The sequence below is a fragment of the Eucalyptus grandis genome, chromosome 6, assembly GCF_016545825.1.
Source record: "Eucalyptus grandis isolate ANBG69807.140 chromosome 6, ASM1654582v1, whole genome shotgun sequence".
Classification (NCBI taxonomy): domain Eukaryota; kingdom Viridiplantae; phylum Streptophyta; class Magnoliopsida; order Myrtales; family Myrtaceae; genus Eucalyptus; species Eucalyptus grandis.
In genome coordinates this window covers 27183372-27196018 of record NC_052617.1, presented here as the reverse complement: position 1 = coordinate 27196018, position 12647 = coordinate 27183372, and the positions used below count along the sequence as shown (strand labels likewise).

The 12647-nt window shown below is 40.9% G+C and overlaps 1 protein-coding gene across 1 annotated transcript; it reads right to left on the bottom strand.

The window, feature by feature from the left end:
• Positions 1–520: 520 nt before the first annotated feature.
• LOC104449141 (ABC transporter C family member 3) lies at positions 521–12391 on the bottom strand. The gene is given in 12 exon segments (XM_010063179.3): positions 521–958; positions 1059–1298; positions 1617–1680; positions 1768–2073; positions 2159–2373; positions 2471–2765; positions 3115–3279; positions 3447–4097; positions 4186–4272; positions 9803–9942; positions 9945–12028; positions 12030–12391. Coding segments are annotated over 12 exon segments (4710 nt in total). The 5' UTR covers positions 12380–12391; the 3' UTR covers positions 521–845.
• Between the last annotated feature and the right edge of the window lie 256 nt (positions 12392–12647).

Sequence of the window (12647 nt, the reverse complement as noted above, 5' to 3'; positions counted from 1 at the left end):
GTTATCAGATCCTTTGGTCATAATAATATTCATTTACGGATGATTGGAACGGCAAAATAACAGCAGGATGGGACATGCTACTATCTTCCGGAGAGGTCAAGAACATTAATCTTTCTAAGAAACGAGAAATAAGGCAACTCAGGCAAAGTTGGACGAAGTTGCAAGAATGCCAGCATTTCGAGCAGGTACTTTGATCAGTTGCCCAGATTAAGTGCCTGGGAAAGCTTGAGGACCTGGAGATTTTTGAGACCTAGTAGTTTGGCCACATGAAGTGAACTGTGTATCTATCTATTATGGAAAAGGTCGAGATTCGAATGCACAAGATTTCCAAGCGCTATGGGGATCCGTCCCGAGAGTCTACAACTAAATGAAGACATTTATAATCTTATTCTCGAAGAGTCGGTTCTCTTCTTCCATCAACGACTGATCTCTTAGCATCGCCGACGCTACCTGGTAGGTGGTGGAACAAGAATCAGCTCATTCCAAGATTGATTAACTAATGATGTTACCCATGAAAACAGAAGCAAAATACCAAGTAGACGATTTATTGAATGCCGGTTCCATCAAAAAGTATATCAAATGCATTAGTGAGTTTTCTCCTAAGCAATCTAAAGCCCGCAATTATAGTACATTTAAGATTGCATGCATGACAACATTAGCGTAATTTAAGCCTTCCTCGGGCTTAATTTATGCCTACTCTCTCATAGTAGCCTCATACACTACAGCAACCAATCAAGAATGACTTGCCTATAATAAAACAAGAACATGACAATGACATAGAAGGCCAGTCACACTTTTCATTATCATCAGAGGAACTATTCCAATGCAATCATACTGCATTCCAGTTAATTCCCGTAAGTGGAGGTTGCTCTCATTGTGTATTCCGCCACCAGCAGCGCAAAGGACGATGACTTGTTGTCCAGTAATCTCTTCGGAGAATCATATTCTTCCACCAGCCCTGCACAGTGGATCAAGAGAGCTCGTATCATTTCACTTAAGAAAAGATTAATGCAGAATGCGACAGCAAGAGCAAGGAGAAATCGTTAAAAGATACTGACCATGATCTAAAAAAAGAACCATGTCACTATCAAGAACAGAAGTGATACGATGTGCAATAGTTATAACTGTACAGTCAGCAAAGTGCTGCCTCAGAGTTTGCTGTATCAGATTATCAGTAGCTGTGTCGACGGATGCGGTAGCTTCATCGAGCACTAGGATCTTGCTTTTCTTGAGCAGCACGCGCCCAAGACACACGAGCTGCCTCTGACCCATGCTCCAGTTCTCTCCATTCTCAATAACTGCATAATGACAAATATAGATAACAGCTATGAAAAAGAGAGGGTGGAAAAGGTTATCAAAGATATTGTTTTGTGTTTTTGGAAACATCAAACTTATGTTTTAGTGCTTTTGATGCCTGTCCAAAAATCTTGAGATAATGAGAAGATTGATTAATGTACGATGTAAAGGATATTGCAAACTACATGATCAGTTCTGACAAAAAAAAACTACATGATCAGTTAAACTTCCAGGAATTGTATTAAAATGCCTCTTCATATAAATGCATCTAGGAGAACCACAAAAGAGCAGTCACAGGAGGAAAAGGGAATAAAATTTACCAGCAGAATCTAATTTTCCTTCCTTCTTCTGGACCTCCTCTGCAAGTTGGCACTTATGCAGGGCCTAAAATTTGCAGAAACCTCGTTAACCGACATCATTGATAAATCTGCCTATTATGTTATTTTAACTTGTGCAAGGAAATGAACAAACCTCCCAAATCTGGTCATCTGTGTACTCCTCCAGAGGGTCCAAGTTGCTTCTTATGGTCCCTTCAAACATGGTTGGGTCCTGAGGGATTATGCTCAGTCTAGACCTCAAATCGTGCAGTCCAATCAAGGAAATATTGACATTGTCGATCATGATTTGACCAGCTGCAGGTTCCACAATCCTGAAGAGTGCTTGTATAAGGGTTGATTTACCGCTTCCAGTTCTCCCCACGATCCCGGTTTTCATTCCACCAGGCAAAGTGCATGTAATTCCCCGCAGAACAAGGGGTAAGTGTGAAGCATATTGGACCTACGTTCCACATGGTTGTCACAAAAATAGGTCAATCGTGAATTGTAAAAGCTGTAATATGAGATGATACAGAAGCTTCATGTACCTGCAGATGGCAAATGTTGATCTCTCCGTGTGATGGCCAAGAGATTGACGGGTGATTTTCCTCTAATATAAGAGGGGGCTCACTCGGAATGCTGGTGTACTGCAGTATCCTCTCAACTGATATGATTCTGTTCTCCATATTGCAGAGATTCCGAATCACCCAAGCTTGTAACATGTTTAGGTTAAGCCCATAGGTCACGGCCAACCCCGCAATGGCTTCAGACATCAGGAAAGAAGCAATTTAAATGTTAAAAGTTCCAGAAACAATTAAATAGATACAACAGCATTTGAAAATCTAAAAGAAAGTTCTTACCTGGATCGATAAATCCCTCAGGAACAGAGACTAGGAAAATCAAAGAAAAGCCGAAAATAATCGAGGATAGCATGTCTAGGCGAAAACACAACCATTCCATTGCCCCAGCAATATGAAACTTGGGCCGTGAGTATCTATCGGCAAGTTTCATATTTGTATCTTGGAACCGTGATTCTTGATCAAAGCTTCTAATAGTGGTGGCTCCTGAAATTGTCTCAGCAAAGTGCTGTATTACCGGAGCTTTGCACACCCCAACCAACCTTGACAATTCTCGTGCAGAAGATATGTAATATTGCTGTGGATGCGAAAAATAATTCAGTCAGTGTATATTTTCGCAAATTCAAAAGTATCTACATAGACCCAATGTATACAGATACTCGTTCAAGCTCACGATGTGCCAACAGTTTGTCACTCATGAGAAAAAAGTGAAAGGACTTTGACGAACAAGCACACAATTTCAAGGCTTTTATGAGAAGACGGTTGGGATGGGAGTGTCACCATTTCACTCCTTCCATGAGTGAGGAAACAAAATAACTAGCGGAATACATCTAAAACCAGAACAATCCTCCTGAAAAGAAAGAAAGCCAAGTCCTCTTTGCTCTTCTTGACAGTTAGAAAAAGATCGGAAGAGCTCGGATGATTACCTGATACCACACACAGATTGCAATGACAGGGATAAAAATTATGAAAACCTGCCATGCAACCTGAGACATCACAGCGATAATTCCAAGGAGCTGGATCATCGTGAAACAAAATGCTGCAACTAAATATTGCATGCTTGTATCCACGGTACTCTGGTCTGCAGAAGCCTACAAAAGCAAAGAAAAGACGCCATAATAGATGCAGTTGCGCATGGATAATCGTAGTCAACACAAACGAAAATACAAGCGATTGGATAAAAGACAGACCTCTGCAAGCTTAAATCGAAGAAATACATACCCCTGTAACAATATCATAACGAGCATATTATACATACCCTATTGAGGATTCTTCCGCTTGGAGTAGAATCGAAGAAGGACATTGGAGCACGGAAAATACAAAAGTGCATCCTATTGAAGAGCTCGGTTGCTGTCTTGAACCCAGCAATTGCAAGAGCAGTAGCTCTTGCAAGAACACATAGAGAACTGCCAGCAGCCAAAGCTACATAGACTGCTATTAGAGTTGATCCTGTAACGGCAGGTTTGACATCCTCGGACACTGGAGTCGCCCAGGCCATCCAATAATTACTTCCTATTTGAAGAAGCTGAAAAAGAATATGTGCCAGCAATATGACAGGCACAAGAGCTCCTCCATATGCCATTGTGATGTATTTCCAGTACACTGTAAATCCGACTCTACCTTTCTCTCTTTCTTCATCTTGAACAAGCTGCCCTTTGGTCCCAACATCGTCGATGACTTCACCTTTCTGAGAAGCTTTGCTTTCGTCCTCCTCGGGAATCTTCCCATTAGCATCCGCACTGCCATTTTGAACACTGCTACTAGATCCTCGATTTGCCGGTGTGTCTTGTATGGAATCTACCTCTGACAAAGCTTTCTCATGTGCACCTACAAGTTCCATGAAATTTGTCCCTGCATGAAGTATATCGTTGTATTTTCCTGCTTCCGTAATCCGTCCATCCTTCATAACCTGATGAAAAATAAGAACAATGCCTTGTATCCTGACTCTACAACTAGAAAGAATGAAAAACAGGTTCTGTAATTTGTGAATTGCTCACCAGTATGAAATCAGCCGCGGGCAAGAATTCCACTTGATGAGTTACGTAAATCACAGTTTTGGTACGTAAAAAGCCCAACAAGCATTCCTATCAAATACAAATTCAATTAGTAGTCAATTCCCAAAGCACAAATCGAAGAAATTAGAGAAAAGAATTGTGATAATTCTCTATATTTTTGTACCAAGATTACAAAGCTATTTATAGGACTTCTACAAGTACTAACTAGGAAAAAACAGATCTGAATAATACAGCTATAATCCCACAAATTAAGGGATACTAATAAATCATTTCCTAACGAATTATTTACAGCTATTTCCTAATAATTAGGACCCAAAAAATCAAGATTGAATATTCCTAATAATCAGCTTCTAAAAATTAGGATAATTCAACACTCTCCCTCAAGCTGAGGAATAGATGTCTTCCATTCCCAGCTTGGAGATAATTTCGTGAATGATCCCACCATTAAGTCCTTTGGTTAGCACATTAGCCAGTTGATCTCCGAGAGGTATGTAGGACATGCAGATCAACCCCTCTTCTATCTTTTCTTTGATGAAATGCCTGTCAATTTCAATATGCTTCGTCCTATCATGCTGTACGAGATTATGAGCAATATTAATTGCTGATTTATTGTCACAATACAGCTTCATAGGACCCTCCCACTTGATTTTCAAGTTTTCTAGGATGATTTTAAGCCATAATAGCTCACATATTCCTTGGGCCATTGCTCGAAATTCTGATTCAGCATTTGATCTTGCAACTACATTCTATTTTTTACTCTGCCAAGTCACTAAATTTCCGCCAAGAAATGTGCAATAACCAGATGTTGACCTTCTATCCACCATGGATCCTGCATGGTTAGCATCGGTATAAGCTTGCAATACCAGTTTTTGATTTCTTCTGAATATGACTCCTTTTCCAGGACTTCCTTTTAAGTAATGTAGCACTTGATGGACAACTTGTAAGTGTGATTCTCTTGGGTCATACATAAATTGACTAATCACACTTACTGAATAGGTAATATTAGGTCTAGTATGAGCCAAATAAATGAGTTTCCCGACCAATTTTTGATACATTTCTCGATCTACAACAAGTTCTTCCTTTGCATCCCCGAGCCTTTTATTAGGCTCAATAGGTGTAGCTACTGGTTTACAACCAAGTTTTCCAGTTTCCTTTAAGAGATCAGTCACATACTTCTGTTGTGAGACAAAAATTCCTTGTCTAGAGTAAGAAACTTCAATGCCAAGAAAGTATTTGAGTCTTCCTAGTTCTTTTATTTCAAACTCTTTAATCAAACACCGCTTTAGCTGCTATTTCTCCTCATCATTGTCACTTGTGACAATAATACCATCGACGTACACTAGAAGTGCTGTCACTCTCCCTCTTGCCGAATGCTTAATGAAAAGAGTATGATCACCTTGGCTTTATTTGTAGCATGAAGCTTTCATAACTCTGGAAAATCTCCCAAACTAGGCTCTAGGTGATTACTTGAGCCCATATAGTGCTACATGCTTTGTTTGTTGTCTTTTCTCTTGCAAATCCCGGTGGAATACTCATGTAAATCTCCTCTTCTAGGTCTCCATGTAAGAATGCATTCTTCACATCATACTATTGAAGTTGCCAATTAAAGTGAGCCGCCAAAGAGAGTAGAATTCTCACGGTGTTCATCTTTGCCACCGAAGCGAATGTCTCCTAATAATGTACTCCATAGGTCTGAGTATAACCCTTTGCCACCAATCGTGCTTTATATCTCTCAAGAGAACCATCAGTTTTGTATTTCAAGGTAAAAACCTATTTGCAGTCCACAAGATTCTTTCTCTTAGGTTTTTCAACGATCTCCCAAGTCTAATTTTTTTTTTCTAGTGCATCAATTTATTCTCTCATTGCATTCCTCCATTCTTCTTTAGACAATGCCTTAGGTAAAGTATTTGGAATAGAAATGGTGTTTAGACTTACAATGAATTTTTATGAGATAGTGATAGGTGGTCAAGTGACACATAATGAGATAGTGGATATAAGGGTCGCTTTGTGCACTCCCTAGTACCTTTTCTAACAGCAATGGGAAGATGTGAGTCATTTTCTGGCATATCAATTGACTGTTTATGCATAGGAGAGTTGGAACTTACCGGAAATTCATTTGCAAAATTCGGATGGGAAACTTGAACTTGTGTTTGGTCTGGAAGAGCTGTCTTTCTTAAGTATACCAGAGGAAATCTCATAGAGTCATAAATACAGGGAGATACGGGAGTGGACTCTTGTTCTGGAATTGAAGTAGCACGAACTGATTCATGAGGAGCCTGTTAATCAGAGCTGGAGGCTGATTGGTTAGGAGTCCATTGATCAGGGATTGGTTGATCAAAAGTGGGAGCTCAGATTGGAAGATTATTAGGAGGTAAGTCAAGATTAAGACCGTCAAAGTCTTTATCTTCAACTAATGACTTCTCCCCCTAAAGATAAGACTGTGGAAAGTAAGGTTTGTTTTCTACAAATGTAACATCGACTAATATATAGGTCTTTTGAGAAGGAGGATGATAACATTTATACCCCTTTTGTGTAGAGGAGTAACCAAGAAAGACACACTTGATTGCTCTAGGATCTAGTTTTCCCCTTTGCTGATTATGAACATGTACAAATGAGGTGCAACCGAAGACTCTAGGTGTGAGATTATTTGTTGTCCTGAGATGGGGATAAAAACTAGAAAAAATTGCCATAGGAGTTTTGAAATCTAATACTCTTGATGGCAATCTATTAATCATGTATGTAGATGTAAGGACGGCTTCCCCCCAATAAGACTTAGGGACATTTCCATGAAACGACAATGCTCGAGTAGTGTTGAGCAAATGACCATTTTTCCTTTCAACCACCCAATTTTGTTGTGGTGTGTTTACACACGATGACTCATGGATGATCCCTTCCTTTTGGAAATAGGTTGACAAGATCCGATTAAAGTAGTCTCTAGCATTATTTCTCTTAATTTTAACTCTAAATTGATTTTGAACCATAGAATTAAAATTAGGAATAATACTACTTACATCAAATTTGTGTTTGAGTAAGAATATCCATGTGACCTTAGTGCAATCATCGATTAGAGAAACAAACCATCAAGCCTTGTGGAAGGTCCTCAAATGTCACAGTGAATCAAATCAAAAGGATGAGAACTTCTTTTGTTGTTTATAGGAAAAGATACACGGATGTGCTTAGCAAATTCACAAGTATCACATTGGAATTGACTCATATCTAATCCTTTAAACAAGGATGGAAACATGATATTTAAGACACGAAAAGATGGATGACCAAAACGAAAATGGTAAAGCCAAATGACATCCTTATTTGAAGCACTAAGAAATGATAAGGGAGAATTGTTTATGACTTTCTTCGAAATCCTCGGCGTCTCAAGATAGTACAACCCATTCTTTTCCTTAGCAAGTCCAATCTTCCTCTCCGAATAGGGTAAAAAATTGCATAACATTTGAGGTCATTGGTGAGCCTTTGTATGGAGACTATGCTACCTAATAGTTTTGGCACATGGAGGACATCTTTTAGAGTGAGAACAAGTGTAATATAGATATCACCAACTCCTGCAACAGTGGCTAGAGAACGATCTGCCACCACTATTTTCCTATTGCTTGGACATAGGGTGTAGGTACTAAAAAAATGTGAAGTGCGAGTCATGTGATCAGTGGCACCTAAGTCTATTATCCAAGCTTCACTTGAAAGTTTTTCTGAGGCATTTAGACAAAAAAAAGAATGGAGACGTACTTGAGCGTGCTAAGGAACATGCACCGGAGGGTTTATCAAGAGACCCTAAAAGCCCTTTAATTCTTTCTATTTCCTCACTACTAAAGGATTCTTTCACTTGTCCTTCACTGTGATTGATTTGCTGGCTGGTTTGTTCAATTAGATGAGCCTAGGGCCTTGGCTGTCCTCCTTTGTTTCCCCACTCTCAGCTTGAGGTTGTTGGTTTGCCATTCAGTTTCCAGCAACGTTCCTTTGTATGCCTTGGCTTCTTACAGTAGGTACACCACAAACCGTCTCGATTATCCCTCCATGTAGGCCTCGAAGCATCCACCTTTCCTCTTTCTTGTGTTGACGCATTGCGAGTTACTAATGCTAAGCCTTCCATAGCTTAAGGCTCTAGCATTATTCCCCTTCGACTTTCTTCTGCCCGGATTAGAGAAATCGTCTCTTCCAAAGAAGGGATTTCTTCCTTTCCAAGTATCCGAATCCTGACTTGGTCAAATTCAAAATTAAGACCTGCCAAGAAATCATATACTTGATCCTTTTCAATGAAGGTTTTTAGAGTTACAGCATCATTTGCACACTTCATCTCAAATACTCGATAATGATTGAGTTCTTCCCATAGATTTTGAAGGGAATTGGCATATTCCGTCATTGTTTTGCTCCCTTGTTTTGTTGCACTTGTCTTTACCTTGATTTCATATACTTGTGCTGCATCTCAAGCCTTTGAATAAGTCCTGCGAATAGAATCCCAAATCTCCTTTGCAGTTTTGAGAAACATACATGTATCACTTATGGCCGGATCCATTGAATCCCAAAGCCATAACATGATCATTGAATCTGCCTCATCCCATGTGTTGAACGTGGGATCTTCTGGTGTTGGACTTGTTCCGAGAAAATGGCTGAGTCTTCCTTTACCCTTCAAATAGGTCTTGACAAATTGTGACCATTTGAGATCATTCTTTTCATTCAGCCTATAAGTTGCTCCCACATTTTGTAGATCTCCAGTCATATGGTTGGTGTTGGCCTCCTCATTTTGACCCAAAGTATCTCCAATCAATTTTGTCTCAGACATGGATAATTCCAGGCACAAAGAAAGTACTTGGAAAGGAAGAGCAAAAAAAAAAAAAACAGAAGTAGTAAAGGCTACAAGTGAATAAGGTTTTTAGGGCAAAAAAGAAAAAAAGGGACAAGTTTAGAAGCCAAGAGGGAAAAATATAGCTCAAGGGATCACAACAATGACATTTGCGATCAGATTGTTAAGGACAAAGACAAATCCAGCAATGAAGGCTGTGATTGGAAGATTATTGCATCAATGAAGGATGCACTGCAACACTATCCTAGAAAAGTGAGCCTAATGCTCTGATACCATGAAGAATTTAGAGAAAATAATTGTGATAATTCTCTATATTTTTGTACTAGGATTACAAAGCTATTTATAGGACTTCTACAAGTACTAACTAGGAAAAAACAGAACCAAAGGAAAAAAAAAACTAGGAAAAAATAGATCTAAATAATACAGCTATAATCCCACAAATCAAGGGATACTAATAAAGCATTTCCTAACTAATTATTTACAGCAATTTCCTAATAATTAGGACCCAAAAAATCAGAATTGAATATTCCTAATAATCAGCTCCTAAAAATCAGGATAATTCAACACAAACACAATGCATGCAGCAATGAAACAAAGTTTGGCAAATCTCGGCAGAGAGAGTGAGGAGGGAGGCCCTTAAAAGAACTACCCTGCCTCCAAGAACCAAAAAGAAAGACAAAAATTAGCCCATCTACAAATATGTGCTTCTATGAGTGTGAGGCTGCATGCGTATTGCAATTCTACCAAGTGCCAACAACTCGGAATTAGCAGGTACATGCAGGTTACCTTAAAGAGATGAGATCCTGTATGAGCATCCACAGCACTAAAAGGGTCGTCGAATAAGTAAATGTCCGCATCTTGGTAGACCGCACGAGCAATCTGAATTCTTTGCTTTTGTCCACCACTCAGATTTATTCCTCTCTCTCGATGACTGTTTGATCGCCGTGTGATAGAATTTCCAAATCCTTCTTCAAGGAGCATGCTTCAAGGACCCTTTCATATCTCTCTTTGTCCATCTCCTTACCAAATAAGATGTTGTCGATGATCTTGCCACTCTGAATCCATGGAGATTGAGCGACATAAGCCTTAGTTCCACACAGCCTGAGGGTCCCAGATATCTTTGGCATTTCTCCCAGAATGCAGGAAAGCAAGCTTGATTTTCCTGAGCCGACAGTACCACAAACAGCGATCTTCATGCCCCTTTGTGCCTTCAAATTTATGTCCTTAAGTGTGGGATTAGACGAAGCCAAGTCCCAGGAAAAATTCCCACCAATTATCTCAACTGCTGTGTCAGTAATTCCCTGAGGAATCCTCTCGACAACATCATTCGGCAAATCATCAAGACACAAGAAAGATGCTATTCTGTCGAGTGAGACCTTTGTCTGAGCTATCATTGATATCAAGTCAGGAAGAAAGTAGATGGGCCCTTGGAGGATCCTAAACGTTGCGAGGGATGATAAGATTTTTCCAGAAGAAAGCGGGATCCCCATCAACATACATGCGCTGAAAGTGACGACGGAAACAAAGGTGGGTGCGCCCCAGAAAACGAAAGAGGTCATTGCTTGAGTGTAAACGAACTTCTTCAACCATCCTATCTCGGCATTTCGAAGCTCAAAAATCTTCGACAAGAATTTCATCTCCCATCCCTGAAGCTTCAGAATTCTCATGTTCCGGAGAATCTCTGAAGTTGCCTTCATCCTTTTATCTTTCGATTTCATCATTCCGTCCTGATACTTCTCCTGCAACTTAGCTAAGGGAACATTTGCTAACATAACAAGCACAGTGGCCACGAAAGCTGCAATACTGGCGAGTCCGAGATTTTTGTACAAGATCCCCAAAGCCAAAGCTACTTGCAAAAGCACCATCCATGGGTCGTTGATGTACCAAGCAAAGTCACCCACCCTCTCGGCATCAACAGACATGAAATTGATGATCTCTCCACTAGTATGGCCCTGTTTTGACTGGCACGAAAGGGTCAATGCCTTGTCATACATCATGGCAACGACCACTGCTCGCATCCTAATCCCAACCTGCTGTAACCTGAAGAACCGTTGCCTCTGTGACAGGCACTCAACGAGCTTCGCCACTAAAAAGGCTGAAACTAGCGAATAGCCTTCATTTTTGTATTGGCGTCGCCCATTAAGAAATTGAACAAGGGTATCAATGAGGTATGGACCAACATAAGAAGCCAACACATAAAGAAGCACAAAAACTGCTGTCGAAAGAATTTGTCTCCACACAGACAAGAACAATGCCTTCACCAGCCTCCACGTAGTCACTTTATCGCTAGCCTCACCATTGAACCGAAGCTTACTTCTGAAGTGTTGACAAGCCCCTACCACACTATTGCCAGAATCAAGTTGAGGAACATCCTCAAGGTCCAAGGTTTTCTTATTCCCAATGGAAATAAGAGGACTCATCCAAGAGAAAGTAACTATGCTAAGTATACCAGCTCTAGAATAAGGGGTTACCGCATCGCTTCCTCTAAACTTATTCAACCCCACACCATCCCTATTACTTGAAATCAAATTATTCCCATTTAAAAGGGGCTCTTCAAGGAGGTTCTCTTCAACCTCATTTTTCCCGAAGAACCCCACATAACAGAAGTACGAACCGGTCAAGACAGAGATTACGTCGGATACAAAATCCCGAACCGGCAACAAGCCAACATGTTTCTCATATCGAATGACGTCTAAAACAAGGGAATAACAGGAAATAGAGAAGTAGAAGCCCCACCAAACTCTTAACAGGAAAGGGAACTTGGATTCGCCAGAATCAGAGTTGCGACCATGCAGGTAAACACACATTAGCCCCCAAGCAAGAGTCGTGACAGCTGAATCCACAAGGGAGACCAGTCTCACGTCCGACCAGCCATTTCTATACCAATAAAAATAGTTCAGCACACACAAGGCGAGATTGAACAGAGACACCCCCAGGGCCCAACAAAGAGTCAGCTTATACAAGACACCTCTCCCCTCCCGGGACTCCCTTTGGACCCTCACCATGCCCTGCCCTTATTTTCTTGTAAACCCACGAGACGAGCAGGGCAAGCAACAACACCAGGTGCAGAGAACCAGAAAAGCCATGAACAAAGATGGGTTGGACGAGGAAATCGCTACCTGAGGACATGAGAGCAGAGGAGGGAGAGAAGAGGGTCAGGGTGACCTGCTCTCGTGAATCAAAAGGTCCCAATATTTCGGGGGATTGGTGGGGGTTTTCTGCGACCTGGGAGTGCGGGGGGGCCCTGGTGCTTCGGGAGAAGAGTCTCTGAAACAATAATGTTGTGCGGGAGAAACGAGGAGGATTGGCGTTGTTTTCATACACTCGTGAGTCAGCGGAAATTTGTGCGCCATTCGTCGCCATTTGCGCTCGCGCCTGCTGGTCCACTAACGCAAGAGGAGGTCGAAAGTGGGGTTTTGCCTTGGGCAAAGGGATAACGTGGGGCGCAAGCCTCACCACACGAAGATCCGCCATTCTTGGTTGGCCATTGAAGCAGAGGCGGACAAGGACATAAAACAAAAAGTCGGAGACGAGGAGACCTTCATTTCCTGGAAAGTACTGAGCTGAGCTCGTCTTTTTTAAATCAACGTCGGAATAAACAAAACTAACGTTTGTTCTTACCAAAAACAAA